The sequence below is a fragment of the Phyllostomus discolor genome, chromosome 14 (genome assembly GCF_004126475.2).
Source record: "Phyllostomus discolor isolate MPI-MPIP mPhyDis1 chromosome 14, mPhyDis1.pri.v3, whole genome shotgun sequence".
Lineage (NCBI taxonomy): Eukaryota > Metazoa > Chordata > Mammalia > Chiroptera > Phyllostomidae > Phyllostomus > Phyllostomus discolor.
Window position 1 is genome coordinate 45,737,363 of NC_040916.2, and position 15,462 is coordinate 45,752,824.

General features: G+C 41.0%; 1 protein-coding gene across 4 annotated transcripts; it reads right to left on the reverse strand.

The window, feature by feature from the left end:
* Positions 1–387: 387 nt before the first annotated feature.
* On the reverse strand, positions 388–2,500 carry LOC114489050 (cornifin alpha-like). 4 transcript variants are annotated; one of them, XM_028503066.2, is made up of 3 exons: positions 2,406–2,500; positions 858–1,320; positions 388–761 (listed from the first exon to the last, which is right to left on the reverse strand). In XM_028503066.2, the coding sequence occupies exons 2-3, from the start codon at positions 1,299–1,301 to the stop codon at positions 699–701; spliced, it is 507 nt and encodes a 168-aa protein (XP_028358867.1). In that variant the 5' UTR covers positions 1,302–1,320; positions 2,406–2,500; the 3' UTR covers positions 388–698. The 4 variants fall into 4 exon arrangements, with proteins under 4 accessions (XP_028358867.1, XP_035871218.1, XP_035871219.1 ...); XM_036015325.1 differs by having other exon boundaries at positions 388–785; XM_036015326.1 differs by having other exon boundaries at positions 834–1,320.
* Between the last annotated feature and the right edge of the window lie 12,962 nt (positions 2,501–15,462).

Sequence of the window (15,462 nt, forward strand, 5' to 3'; positions counted from 1 at the left end):
ACCATTTCTTTGAAAAAAGTAAATAAATAAACAAACTGAACAGAATAAATGTGATTTGGGGACAAGGACTCAGAGTCAGAGATAGCTTGAAGCAGGGACTATCTATGTTTAGATATGACTTACTCAGGGGCAAGAAGAAAGTCCAGCTCTGGCTGAGGCTGCCCAAAGTAACAGGCTCTGGATGACCTTGACTGCCTTCCCACTGGCAGCCCAGGAACACCCTGTGAGTACAACAGTCACACATACACATCTGCACATCTTTAGTGCCTGGGTCAGGCACTTTCTGTCAACAGCCCTCATCACCAGTCCTGCTGTGTGCAGTACCTACTTTGCATTGAGAGAACAGTGAAGAAAGATGAGTTGGACAATGACACACATAGCCAGCTATGGAGTTAAAAATGATTTAATGGGGGCAGAGCAGGGAAGAGTCACTTGATCCCCACCTCAATCACTCTTTAGATGCACCCTGCGCAGCTAGAAAACTGGCTCAGCCAGTGAGACTTTCAGCCTTATTCAGGGGCTCAGAAGCCCTTCAGACTGAGAGTGAGGGACATCTTTTTAGAGGGTGCAAAGAGGAAGGGGTTATGACTCAGAGGGTTATCATAGCATGCTAATTATAAGTGGAACAGATAAGCAGAGTAGGGGAGGGGATTCAGCATTCAGTGGTTGGTTCCTCAAGGGCATGGCTGTGGGCCACATTACTTCTGCTTGGTTTGCTGAATTTGTGCTGGAATCACTGTTGAAGGACATGGCTCAGTAACCTTGGGATGGCAGGGCTCCAGAACCTTGGTCTGACATGGCTCAGGAACCACAGGGTGGCAGGGATCTGGAACCTTGGTGTGACATGGCTCTGGCACCTTGGTGTGGCATGGCTCTGGAACCTTGGTGTGGCATGGCTCTGGCACCTTGGTGTGGCATGGCTCTGGCACCTTGGTGTGGCATGGCTCAGGAACCTTGGTGTGGCATGGCTCAGGAACCTTGGTGTGGCATGGCTCAGGAACCTTGGTGTGGCATGGCTCTGGCACCTTGGTGTGGCATGGCTCAGGAACCTTGGTGTGGCATGGCTCTGGCACCTTGGTGTGGCATGGCTCAGGAACCTTGGTGTGGCATGGCTCAGGAACCTTGGTGTGGCATGGCTCTGGCACCTTGGTGTGGCATGGCTCTGGCACCTTGGTGTGGCACGGCTCCTTGGTTTGGGGGACACATGGTTCCTGGGGTGGAGGTTGGCAGGGCTGTTTCACTTGCTGCTGCTGGAGCTGGGGGGGTGCGGTGCAAGGCTGCTTCTGCTGGTGGGAACTCATGCTTCAAAGGAGGCTGGACCTAGAGATCAGAACAGATGGTTTAAACAGGGGTTAACTAGGAAAGAAGCCATGTTCAGGGCTAAATAAAATTAATTTCATGATCCTTTACAAGAGTGAGCCTCATCTCTACACAGGAGTGAGCTATGGCTGTCCTCCTACAGTTGAGAGTAAAACACGCTTTGACAATTTGTGGGCCCTTTTCAGAGGAGAAACTTAAAAGCAATTTGTTCATTCTATTTCAGTGGGATTTATTGCTCAGCTTCCTTTCTCTCCAACAATGTCACAGTCCTCATTGACAAGTACCCATATTAGGTCTTTTGGAAGGCAATGTCTTAGAAATGACTGCAGTGTACTCACTCCTAGCACTACACAGTACACCTGTGACTTATGGGAATGACTCTATGTGAATCCAAGCTCCTACAACCACACTTTAGCCTTTGCTTACACAGTCCCCTCTGAAATACTTTCCCTCCCATCTCTGCTGTCCAAATACTCCTCCATCGTAGCTCACATCATTGCCACAACTGAGAGCTCTTCGTGAGTGTGGCTCTCCAAAACTGCCACAGCCCTTCCCTGCCCCTTCTCACACCAGTCACTATCCACTTTGTGCTTCATCTATGTATGTACATGCATTATCTTCCCTGCTAGGCTGTGAATTTCCTGAGTAAGTTCCTATGAATATGGGTATGATTTATCCAAAGTGCTTAGCATAGTGCCTTAAATATAATAAAAGGCTCAGTAGATCTATCATATGAGTTACAATTTTTATAGTAAGTATCATAAACAGAGAGGACAGCAGTGTTTCTGAGAGTGCTCTGGGCCTGAGCTGTAGTTGTAAGCCTGTTTTTAACTTACTGTGGGATCTTTCATAGGTCTGTGCCCTTCCCTGTCTCCCAGTTCCACAGTTGTCCACTGAGGTGGCTGACTTAACCACCTACCAAGTTCTCTTCAAACCTAAACTGTGCTTTAATTTAAGATAAAGATATCCCAATAGTCTCACTCTCTAATACCCCTCATCAGCCCTTTTACACATTTGCCTCTGTCTAGTTTCTAATAACAAAACAATAAACAAGAATTTCACATTGCTTCTAATCAGAGACTCACCTGGTACACAGAGAAGATCAGGCTTTGTGGTCGCTCTGGTATGGTGTCAAGTCAATGGCCAGCTGGCTTTTTATAAGGTGACTGAGCCCTGCCTTAAGAAAATAAAATCGTTCCAGGCCCCTCTGTTTTCTTTCCTCACCTGTTAACATGATTCACCCCACTCCCCTCAATTACTAGTTGGCTGAGCTTTTGTGATGAAAACCACCCACTTGGTATTCTTTGTCACTGGCTATCTGATGGTGATGTCACCTAGGCCTAATTCCCACTGCCACCCTCCCCCTTAGACCCAAATGTACGGCTTATGTTGGGGGAGGGGTGAGTCACAGGCCTCCTGGAAGGTTTCATGAGTTAACCCTAGAGGGAAATCTGAGACCTTTTGTGATCTTGCCACCTTTCTGCTCTCTTTCTTTCTTGTGATGTTTGTTCCTCATATTCTGTGGGATAGAATGCATTTGGGCATATGAACAAGTGGGAAAGGGGAGGGGAGCATTGGAGCTGTGGTGGGTACAAGTTGCTTGCAATGTAAAGGCAGATGCTAGAGATCATGAAATTGACTGAATGTAGACTCCTTGTCTGGGGGATTCAAAACCATTATATGCATTTCCCCCATCTTTCTCCTGACTCCATTGAACTATACACATTCAGAATTACGTAATTATCATCCCCCCAACCCCACCCCTTCATGACTGGTTGCTAATCTGGGTAAACCTGCTTTGCTTTCACCAACCACACCTTCACCCCTCTCCTACTCAAGAGATTTTCAAGGGCTAATTCATCTTCTGGGATAACCTTTCCCTCCACTCCACCCAGCCTTCTGGCCATGGCCCTTTCCTCCTTCCTAACCCAACTATATACCATCCCACCTAAAAACCTGGAACCCTTTTCTTACTACCTGCCCAAGCCCATCCATTGGAGCCCTCAGTGATGAATCCCCCTACCCTTACTCACTCTCAACTCCAGGCCCAACACCTGGAGCTCTTACTGGCTGCTATGTGCCCCCGCCCCTGGCTCTGTAGCTCCTGGGAGCTTTCTGAGTGTCAGCACTATGCCTGCTCAAAACAATGATGTTCTGAGGATAAGATTTTTGTTCTCATCCATTCAACAAATATTAATGGAGTCCTTAGTATACACCAGTCATGGCTCATTTTAGGAGCTCTTTGTACAAAGACCACTTTCCCTCATGAGACTGGGAACTCCCTGGGACAAAAGACAGTCTCATTCAGAGCTACTAGTGTAATGGATCTCAGAGAGCCTCGGTCCACACTCCTCATGTGATAATTGGTGTGTTTGAGGCCATGAGAAGTGAAATAATTCACCTAAGATCAAACAACAAACCCCATAAGAAAAGGAATTCTATATAGATATCCTATGTCCTCCTTTGTCTTAACCCCTCCTAATGCCTACAGAAGAAATTAAGCAGGAACATGATTAAAAGTGGAAAGGGGGAGCCCAGACTTCCTGGCTTGGAGCTGGGTCCACTCAGTCCTGGGAAAACTTTGTGTGTGTGGCAATGTGGAAAGACACAAAGAGGATTCCCTTTGGGTAAGCCCTTAATCTTTGTTAGGATGAATCCTCTTAAGTAGTCATCAATCTGCTTAATGTTTGAAGTGGCTCTGGGGATTAATAGAAAGTATTTCTAGCTCTGTTAAAACTAGGAGGGACATGAATTAGCATAGGTGGAAGTAAGGCACTAGTTCAGTTTATCATTACTCAGTGGACCAGGATCTGAGAGGAAGGAAAAGGCTAAAATCCCAGTTTTGAACAAATTGCTTTCACTCTGGAATAGGTACCATAGTGATAGAGTCTGGGAACCTGGCCAGTAATGACACTGAGGATGGCATAAGGTGAGCAGCCTCTGAGCACCTGCCCAGGTATACCTTTCCTCCACTATGATCAGGTCCTGGCCTTTTCTGGGAACATAAGAACAGGGATTCCTTGGGTCCTCACACCAGCAATTTCCTCTAATCAACATAACATAAAATGAAGTCACTGGTTGAGAGCTGCCTTCAAAACACAATCTGTTATTAGGTGTGGCCTTAGGAAAATCCAAACCACCCTTAAAACCCAGGTGTGTGGATAGTTTCTCCTTCTCATTTGCCTCCACTGCCACCAAACACACACTTAAGTATTTGTGGAGAACCTGCTGGCTCCACAGCTGAGTCACCTCTCAGGACCTTGAGTCCTGGATCAGCCTCCCACTGAGTCCCCGTAGTCAATAGTCCACATCCATCCTCACATGGTACCTGGTGTGTGGTAAGTAGCTGCTTGGCGAGCTGGTGATTGTAGAATGACTAACTGACTGACTGAATGATTGGATGAATAAATTAATGAATGGCATTATTTGTAAACAGAGGCATAGAGACTGCTGGAAAGTCCCTGATCTTTGGGGATGAGCTGATAGAATAAGGGCTCAGCAAAAGATAGACGGCGCTTCCACTGCCTTCCCCACACATCTGCCTTACTATCTGTCAGTTAAACAACCCACCTCTCTCTGGGCTGCTGCCAGCATGTGGCCACAGCTGGGCTCCAAGCCTCTCACCTCAGTTTAGCTTCCCTCTGGGCTTGATTCAGGTCCCTTTCTTCACCCTAACTCCCCCTTAGGAGCCCCTGACAGAGGGAGCACAGGAAGAAATTGCTGCTGTCCCTGGTAGAATTTTCAGCCCCAAGGAAAGTCCTTTCTTTCTTTTTTTTTGTGACTTAAAACAACAGAAATTTATCATCTCACAGCTGTCAAGCATGAAGCATGAAATCTAGGTATCAACAGGGTAGGTTCCTTCTGGGAGCTCTGAGGGAGAATCTCTTCCATGCCTCTCTTCTAGCTTTAGGTGTTTGCTGGTGGTCTTTGAATTCCTTGGCTTATAGATGTATCACCCCAATCTATGCCCTCATCTTGACATGGCTTTCTCCTTTGTGTGTCTCTTCTCTCCTTAAAAAGACACTAGTGGGTCACATTAGATCAAGGGCATATCTCCAGTAAGATCACATCTTAACTAATTACCATTTCCAAATAAAGTCACATTCTGAACTTCCAGGAAAGAACTCCTAGATTGTTTATTTAACCCACTATAGTCCACCAGCCTGGCTTCCTGAAAACTCATGTCTGTCCCACATGCAAAATAATATTCACCTGTCCCAACATCCTCAAACACTTGAACTCATTCCTGCTCCAACTCTAAGACCAAAATATCATTTAAATATAAACTCAAAGCACCCAAATAGCAATGACTAAATCAGGCATAGGCTCTGGGTATGGTCCGTTATAGGGCAAACTTCCTCTTTATCTGTAAACTTGGGAAACATCTAACCACCAAAGTCTGGTTCCTGATCCCATTTGACAGAGAGGGAGGTAAGGGATGGGACCTTTCCTATTAACAATCCTGATGCCAATATTTAGGATAGTGTCTAATACTCTGCTCCACTCAATTAATATTTCTTTTATTCCTTGCTATGAAATTTATTTGGTTAACAAAATTATACAGTTTCAGGTGCATGTTTATACAACACATCTTCTGAACACTGTATTATGTGTTCACCACCCCAAGGAAGACTCCTTTCATCACCATCTATCTCTCCATACCCCATTCCACTCAACCACCTCAGCAGTCACCACACTGCTGTTGGTGTCCATGAGTTTTCCTCTTTTTTTTTCCTTTTGCTCAATCCTTCCACCCTTAGCCCCACAACTCCCCCCACAACAGCTGTCAGCCTGCTCTCTTATCTGTGACTCTGTTTCTATTTTGCTTGTTAGTTCATTTTGTTCCTTATATCCCACATGTAAGTGAAATCATAAGGTACTTGTCTTTCTCTGACTGGCTTATTTCACTCAGCATAATGTTCTTCAGGTCCATCCATGCTGTTGCAAAGAGTACAATTTTCTTTTTTATTTTTTATGGTCAAATAATATTCCATTGTATAACTGTAACATGGCTTTTTTAACCTACTCATTTACTGATAGACACTTGGGCTATTTTCCAGATATTAGCTATTGTAAATAACACTGCAATGAACATAGGAGTGTTTATGTTCTTTCAAATTGGTGTTTTGGGTTTCTTTGGGTAAATTCCCAGAAGTGGAATCACTGTGGTAACGTCATACTGCTTTCCACAGTGGCTGTACCAATCTACATTCCCACAAACAGTGCACAAGAGTTCCCTTTTCTCCACATCCTTGTCAACACTTATTGTTTATTAATTTATTGATAACCATTCTGACAGGTATAAGGTGATATCTCATAGTTTTAATTTGCATTTCTCTGATGATTAGTGATGTTGAGCATCTTTTCATATGTCTATTGGTCATCTGTATGTCATCTTTGGAGAAGTGTCTATTCAGGGCCTTTGTCTATTTTTCAATTGGATTGTTTGTTTTTTTTCTGTGTTAAGTTTTATAAGTTCTTTATAAATTTTGGATAATAAGCCCTCATCAGATGTATCATGGAAGAATATGTTATCCCATTCAGTGGGTTGTCTTTCCATTTTATTGATGGTTTCCTTTGCTGTGCAAAACTTTTTAGTTTTATGTAGTTCCATTAGTTTATTTTTTCTTTTGTTTCCCTTGCCTGAGGAAGTATATCAGAAAAAATATTACTATGAGAAATGTCCAAGATTTTACTGCCTATGTTTTCTTCTAGGATTTTTATGGTTTTGAGTCTAACATTTAAATCCATTTTGTCCTTATTCTCGTATATGGTATAAGAAGGCAGTCTGGTTTCATTTTTTTTGCATTTATCTGTCCAATTTTTCCAACACTATTTATTGAATACTTATTTATCTTTATCCCATTGTATGTTTTTGCCTCCTTTGTCAATATTAATTGACTAAAAAGGCATGGGTTTATTTTTGGGCTCTCTGTTCTGTTCCATTGATCTATATGTCTGTTTTTATGCCAGTACCATGCTGTTCTGATTACTATGGGCTTGTAGTATAGTTTAGTATACTATAGATATCAGGTAGCATGATTCCTCCAACTTTAGTCTTCTTTCTCAAGATTGCTGTGGCTATTTGAGGTATTTTGTGATTCCATATAAATTTTTGGAATATTTGTTCTAGTTTTGTGAAATACACCATTGGTATTTTGATAGGAATTGCATTGAATCTATAGATTGCTTTGGGTAGTATGGACACTTTAATGATGTTAGTTCTTTGTATCCACAAACATGATATGCTTCCACTTATTTGTATCTTCTTCTATTTCTTTTTCTAATATTTTATAATTTTCCAAGTACAGGTTTTTTACATCCTTAGCTAAATTTATTCTGAGGTATTTTATTCTTTTTGAAGCAATTATGAATGGGATTGTTTTCTTAGTTTTCCTTTCTGACAGTTCATTATTGGTGTATAAAAATCCAAGGAATCTGATTTCTGCTCCTCTGTTTACCCCACATAGTTTGTCCCAGACCCTGGAGGGTTTGAACCCAGCTCTGAAGCTGGGTACTCTGGGTCCTCCTTTGGCCCTGACTCTGGATGCAAAGGAATTTCCCTGTCACCTGGTACCCTGCACTGCTCAGGCTCTCCTGCCTGCCTCAACCTGTGCTTCCTTTTCTCTAGCAAACACTGCTCTGGCTCTGAACTCTGGAACTTTCCATTGACCCCCAATATCATTCTTCCTGTTTGTTGACCTGAAGCTTATTTAGTGGTTGGTATTAAGTCTGTTTTCCCTGTCAAATAAACTTTGTTTCATTGTCAGGGTAAGGCCCAGCTAATAAATCTGGACCTACAAACTCCCCACAGAAAAAAGTGGGGGGAAGCAGGTGGCTTCCAATGGTAAGTCCATCTTCCAGGGTTTCTCAGGCTTTTACAGGAGCCTCTCCTTAGTTCACAGGAGGCTGCTGTTCTTCCTAAGCAGGAACCTGTCTGAACCTGAACCTCCATTAGCTCTGAGCTGCCTCTGGTTCACCACCCATTCACAGAGCGGGGCAGACTGGCCCTGAGCCTAACCAGTTATCAGGACCTTCCTGACTTTAGTCACTCCCTCCTCCTTTACTTCCCTGAGGCTCAGAGCAGGCAGAGAATATTCTGCAGAATTTTAATTCTAGTCATTTTTACCATAGGAACCCATATTTGAAATATGGCAACATCTAGAAACAGGGAGCATTAAGAGAGTTTTACTTTTACTTCCTCCTCCTCCCACCCCCCCTAATCACTGTTAGGAGCAGGTTATTGGCTGCTTGTTACAGGTCATGATGGTTAAAGAGAAAAGTCTTTATAACACACAGGATCCCCATCTGAAAAAGAGGAGGAAAAGGGAGAAGCAACACCAGGCCCCAGGGGTTTAGAAGCCTCCTGAGCACTTTGGCCCAGCAGGCAAAAAAAGCAAAGGTTGCAAGTATGGATGCAGAGGTGGGAGAGCACAAGGCATCCTGGTACTGACAGCCTCTACTCAGGTCTGTGTCCCATAGTGAGGAAGGGACAAAGAGGATGAGAAAGGGATTGGCCCAGGTTTCAGAGCTTGCCTAGCAGCAGAATTAGACCAACACCTGGGATACAGGGTTTCCTCTCCAAGCCACTATCTCCCTAAGAATAGATTATGCCTCTCTCCCTCTTTTCTCTTTTAAATCCCTGAAGGGATAGATAAACATTTAAATTATGTTCTGTGTTCAAGGTGGGTAGAAATTGTTTCAAAGCCTTGTTCTGCCCTTGTTTGTTGGATGACCTTGAGCAAGTTACCTAAACTTTTCTTCACTTTAATGTTCTTATCTTTGAATTGGGAACTTTAGATTGTACTTTACAAAATTATTGTGAAGATTAAATGAAATGATGCTTCAGACAGTTTTAGGATGAATGGGTTAAAAATATTGTTCATAATGATTCTTGCTAATTTGTCTTATTCTTTCCTTTCCTCCTACTTGAACTCAGAGGAGACTTCTTCCTATCCATATAATTTTCTTTTTCTGTTTTGTGTGTGTGTGTGTGTGTGAGAGAGAGAGAGAGAGAGAGAGAGAGAGAGAGAGAGAGGGGCCCTTTATCTATCGCCTTTTCTACTAAACTTTCAGATGTACATATTGACTGGATTATATCATGAGTTATTAGATAGAGGTGATAACTACACAGTCCATGGTTTATATGAGTTGGGGTATAGGGGGTGGTTAAAGTTGTTGGTGATTATGCAATGACATATACATGCCCCAGATACAAAACTGAGGCAGAAAAATGTTAAGTGACTCTCCTAAGAGATTAAAAAGATAGAGTGTGCCAGGACATGGTTATTTAATCTTGCCACATTGCTTCTCAATACTAGTAAAGCATGGGGCATTGCTGGAAGACTACTCTTAGAAGAGACACCAACTAGGTCCTGACATTCTCGCACAGCTGAACTGATTAATTGCCCATCTATTATCCATTTGACATGAAGTTTCCCTGGGTATGGTTGATCATAAGATACAGATAGATAACTATTGAGTTTTGAAATAGAATCGGGGATGGTGCAGACTATGTGCTAGGTGTGTTCCCCCTCTGATCATGCATTGCCCCATGGACTGTTGAAGGGGCACAGTGACAAGCACATGGCTAAACATTTTCCACAGAGACTCCAGAACCCCACTGGAGGGGATTACTGTTTGTAGTTGTTGGACTTGCCCTTTGTTCATCTGTGCCTGCTTCATCCTGATCCACCTCTGAGACCCAGCACCTCTAGAGTGCAGAGTGGCCTCCAAAGATCACAGGTATAAAAACATAAAGTCCTGGGGTCAGATTCTGATTCTGGTCCTTACCAGCAGTGTGTGTAAGAGTTTGGGAAAGTTTCCCAACAACAATAGCTTCCATTTGATTGGCACCCACAAAGTGTTAGATTTTGTTCTGGACAACTGATGCTAATTGTCACAACAGCAGTGCTAGAAACAGATAATTAAAACCATTCTACAGATGTGGAAGTTGAAGAACAAAAGAATTAAGTCACCTACTCAAGTTTACATGGCAAATAGGTGGCAGGTCCAAGATGCAAATCCAGTACTGTGACTCTGAGGCCTTTATGAATCTTGGTTTATCTTACCCATACATTAGGAATGATAATATTGGCTTCTAGAACTGTTATTAAATGGAATTACATATGCAAGCTACTAGTATAGTGACTAGAGCATAGTTGATGGATACTAGATACCAGTGCATTTCTTCTCCTTAGGATCTGAAGCACATCAGTTATTAGAAACTCATCTCCAGTGACTCAGAACATTTCATAAAATTCTTGGTCTATGAAGTAGTCAGTCAGTCATTTGTTTAACACATGTTTGCCGAATGACAACCAAATGTCAAGCATGAAGTCTGGTGAAGAAATAGGCAGCTTTTGACGAACTTCTGGGACCCAATACCCATCAGTGAAGAGTGTTTCCCCAACTGACTTAAGCATAAGACTCACTTGAGATTCTTTTTAAAATACAGTTGCAACCTCTCCATCTTAATAAAATAGAAACAGCTAAAGGAGACCTGGGGATTTGTATTTCTGAAGTGTTCTTCAGGTGGTGGGGAAACACTAGACTCTAAACCCAATGTCTTTTCTACCTTCACTGCAATTAACATCATCTACTTTCTTTAAAAAAATCCCTATCTGGCCTCCACTTCAGTTTTATTCAATCAGTCCATTTTTAGAAAGTCTTCAGATACTATCAGGGTTGAAAATCACTCCTCTCACAGACTATCTTCACTCCTAATGCCTGAATCTAGGCAGAGAGTCCCAGTCTCATGACCTAATCCAGGTGGAAGTAGTTGCAGGTGGGTGAGAGGAGGTGCAGGTGGGTGCTAAGGTGTCATAGTAATGTTGATGCAACTAGATGCTGATAAATGTGGGTGTTTGGCCTGAGGATATTGAGAGCCTTGAGAAGAAGTTAAGTCCCATCCAAGGAAGGTGAAATATTTATACTTCTACACACCCTTGAACCCCACCTTTCCTCCAAGGAATCGTCAAAGGACAGGCTCAGGCTGAGCAGGTCTTGGAGCCAGTGGTCTGGAGTCAGGAAATGATACTGTGTCACCTGCCTAGATTTCATCATGTGAATGGTATGGAGAGTTTTTGGTGATATAGGGAAGGAAAACTTTACCTCTAGCTATCTTAGGTTTTTAGCTGGACTCTTAAAAAAAGACAGATTAACAATAGCAATAGAAAAATGAACAATTTTTTTATGTGTGCACATCTTGAGGGCGGAATCTGAAACAAAGAGAAACTCAAAGCAGTACCCAGGACTGCATCTTATATAATGTATTCAACAAAGAGCAATACATTTGTAGAGAAATGACAGGACAAGGGAAAGCAGCTTTAGGCTTCTAAGGGCAGCAAATTGTGGGAAGATAAATATATGAGTGGGAACTAATGGAGGACCATTTGTTTGCAGATTTCTCTGATGTCATTTCTGGACTGATAAGGGTCTGTATCCAGTAAAAGAAGAATTTATATCCTGCCTCTAGCAGAAGAGGGGAAAGGTTCTGTTGTGTTTGCTTTCTTAATTGCTTTCTGCTCCAAATAACTTTTATATCAAAGAGGCATATTATGGGTGACATATTTTGATTTCCTCTAGTGGATCAAAGTCTCATACTTCCTACTTTGGAGGAGCTTCTGGCAGGGACAAATTATGACCTTTGGAGTCCCAAAGTACTAAAACTTACAGTTTTCTTCCCTCTTGCCTTTCCTGACCATGCAAAAAAAATCTTTACTTTTTCCAAATCACCTAAAACACACAACTGTTGCTTCTGTTTACATTTTCTGGTTACTTCAGTCTAAAATTATTCATGAAATCTGACATTTTTTCATTTGTTCATTCATTTATTCATTCTCCAGTTTTCTGGGTTTTGCCCATGTCCCAAACACATTTCCTCTGCTTATTAGGAGATCAGCAGATCTACTTTAATGGGAGTAGTGTGGTTGGGCTAGAAAACAGGACCCACTAAAATGCAAAAGACCAAAAGAATCTATAAATCTACCTAATTTTAGGGCAGGAAGAAAGCATCCAAATCAACTTCTCATATGTGGACAAAGCACCATGGTGTAGGGACTCACTCAAGGTCACATATCTATTTAGTACAGAGCCAGAATTACAGCCCTCTTCTCTTCTTTCCCAGTCTATAGTGTCCCCCAAGCTGAAAAAGAGACAACAGTTACATATTAGCATAATTCCTGAGTAGTTAAAAGCCACTCTCTAGGTACAGGTGTGGACACTTACAGCAGTTACCATCGCCAGCTGTCAGTGATATTAAGATCAATCATTTATTGAGCATATACCATATCCAGCTAATTTACAGAGATTATCTCTAATCCTCACAAAAGTTCTGCAAATAATTGTTATTAAACCATAAAGCTTTTCAATATGAGAAAACTAAGGCTTGGACTCTAAGTGAATAGATGCAATCATACAGCTAAGAAACAGAAATGCTGAGATTCATCTCTGTTCATTCTGACTATGGAAACTTGCTCCTTTCTTGAAGGGAATTGACTGTCACAATAGCTCCCATGCAGATGCCAAGGTCTGGGCACTTTGTCTTTAAGCAGCTACTGACCAGAGGAGGTGGCAAGGAATGTACCGGTGGGCTTGTGATGGGGTAGCTGGATCAGGTGTTCTGTCTCTGGGGTGGAAAGAATTTTCTGGACAAGTAGAAGGATAGAGCAAGGAGTTGGTTGTAAGCTCTCCCTCCCCTACCACTGAGGTTTTCTAAATATACTTTCTTTTAAGAGGTTTTCTAAATATACTTTCTTTTCCAGGAAGAACAAAAATATTATTTTCATCACACTAATGTGTGGGGTTTGAAGACAGGATGGGTAGGAAATCAGTGAAGTTTGCACAGAAACAGGAAAAAACATCACTGTTTGTCAAGTCAATCAGAATGGAAATATTGTCCAAGTACTTTTTAAATCCATACAGCCTTTTATAAAAATTTGGAAGCACAATGTTATACAGAAAAATGCAAAGAGCTCAATGATTTCCACAGAGTGACTACACCTATCTACCTAGCACCCAGATAAAGTCACAAAACTTGACTGGCTTCCTGGAGCTCCCTTAGCTCACCTTCAAGTCATTTTGACCCTAAGTAGATGGGATCATTTAATACAGAGGTGTCCAACCCATGGCCCACAGGTCACATGTGGCCCAGGATGCCTATGAATGTGGCCCAACAAAAAATCGTAAATTTACTTAAAACATTATAAGATTTTTTTTGTTTTCATTTGTGTTTGTGTATTTAATGTGAGGCCCAAGACAACTCTCTTTCCTCTGGTGTGGCCCAGAGATGCCAAAAGTTTAGACACTAATATGTAGTTTTAATATGCCTGTCTTTCTCTCAAAATTATGTTTGTGAGATGTATCCATGTGATGTACTGTGGTATATCCAATCTCATTGTTGTGTGGTATCTCACTGTATGAATATACCACCAGTGTTTAGCATCTTTTTAATGTTTATTTGTCACCTGGACATTCTCTTTCATGAAGTATCTGTTCAAGTCTTTGCCCATTTTCCAGTAGGTTTCTGTAGTTTTTATTAATTTTAGGATTTCTTGATATATTCTGAACATAATGCTTTGTCTATAATATATTCATATATATGTGTTTATATATATGAGTCTGTGTATGTATGTAAAATTCTCCCAGGCTGTGTCTTTGTGTCTTTTAATAGTATCTTTTGTTGAACAGAGTTCTTAGTTTTAATGCACTCAAATTAATTAATTAATGGAATTAATTAATAAAATTAATTAATTTCTAAAGGGCACTTTTTGTGCCCTTTAGAAAATCTTTGCCTACTCCAAGGTCAGTAAAACATTATTCTGTCTTTTCTTCAAAATCACATATTGTTTCAACATTCAAATTCATATCTATAATTTATCAGGGAATTAAGGTGTATCTGTTCCATTTGAATACCCATTTTACTCATTGTCATTTATTGAAAAAATATTTTCTCACTTGTTTGCAATTCCATTTTTTTGCAATAAGTCAGATGCTTGTGTGTGTATGACTCTATTAGACTATAATAGTCTTTTAATAATAGTCTTTAATATATAAACATGGCACATGTCTTCATTTGTTCTCTAGTTTTTTTCAATATTGCTTTACATTTTTAGTATAAATTTCTCATAAATCTTTCATTAAATTTGGCTGAGGTGATTGATGCTATTTTCTTGGTTTCTTTTTTCCCCTATTGTTACTAAGATATGATTGACATATAACATTGTGTAAGTTTAAAGTGTAGAGTGTGATGATTTGATACACTTATATAATGTGGGATGTTTGTCTCTATTTTTATTGAGATTAAATAAACAAAAAGCACAAATCTTCAGTACAGTGCATTGAATTTTTATATACATATGTACCCAAGGAGCCACCACCCACAGACTGAGAATATCCCCAAACCCCAGGAAACTCCATCATGTCCCCTCTAGTCAGCACTCTCCTCAAGAACAACTATTATTCTGACTGTAATAAAGGAGCAGATTTTCCCCTGGCCTCACAATTTTAAACTCTCAGTCTGGTATGTTCCCAAGGTCCCTCTTCCTGTCAGGTTGCAAAATCCAATCATTGTTCCAGTCTGCCTTTCAGAAACTTTCTGCTTAGGTTTTTAGTACCTTGATGTGAACATTTCCTAAATTAACTATATTGTCATTTGCTTGAGGTGCTCTAAAACAATCACCAACTCTTTCAATTTCTCTCCCTGTGGCAAGAATCTTTCATGGTGAAAAGCCTAGGTCTTCCTTCTTCTGTTCATGCCCAGGATCCACAAATGATCCTGGGGTATACAAAAATTTCAGCTTACCTCTGAAGTATGCCTCTCTCTGGAGTTTTGGAGTCCCCAGGTAATTTATAAATTTATTCTAGATTGTACTAGACTATGGGTTTACCACAAGCTATCCCATTTCACTCAAGCAGAAGTTTTTCCTTCAGAATTTGGAAAAGCCAGTATTTGGGAAATATTAAAAACAGTAAGACCCTTAGGTCTTAAGGGTTCATACTTTAGTAGGGGAAATAAACAAATAAAGGTGAACTATTATGCAAAAATATATACATAATTCATAAAAACTATAATAATAATCTTAATTAAAAATTTGTACAAAGTGTCATGAGAGCTTATCATAGGTTTTAGTTCTTTCTAAT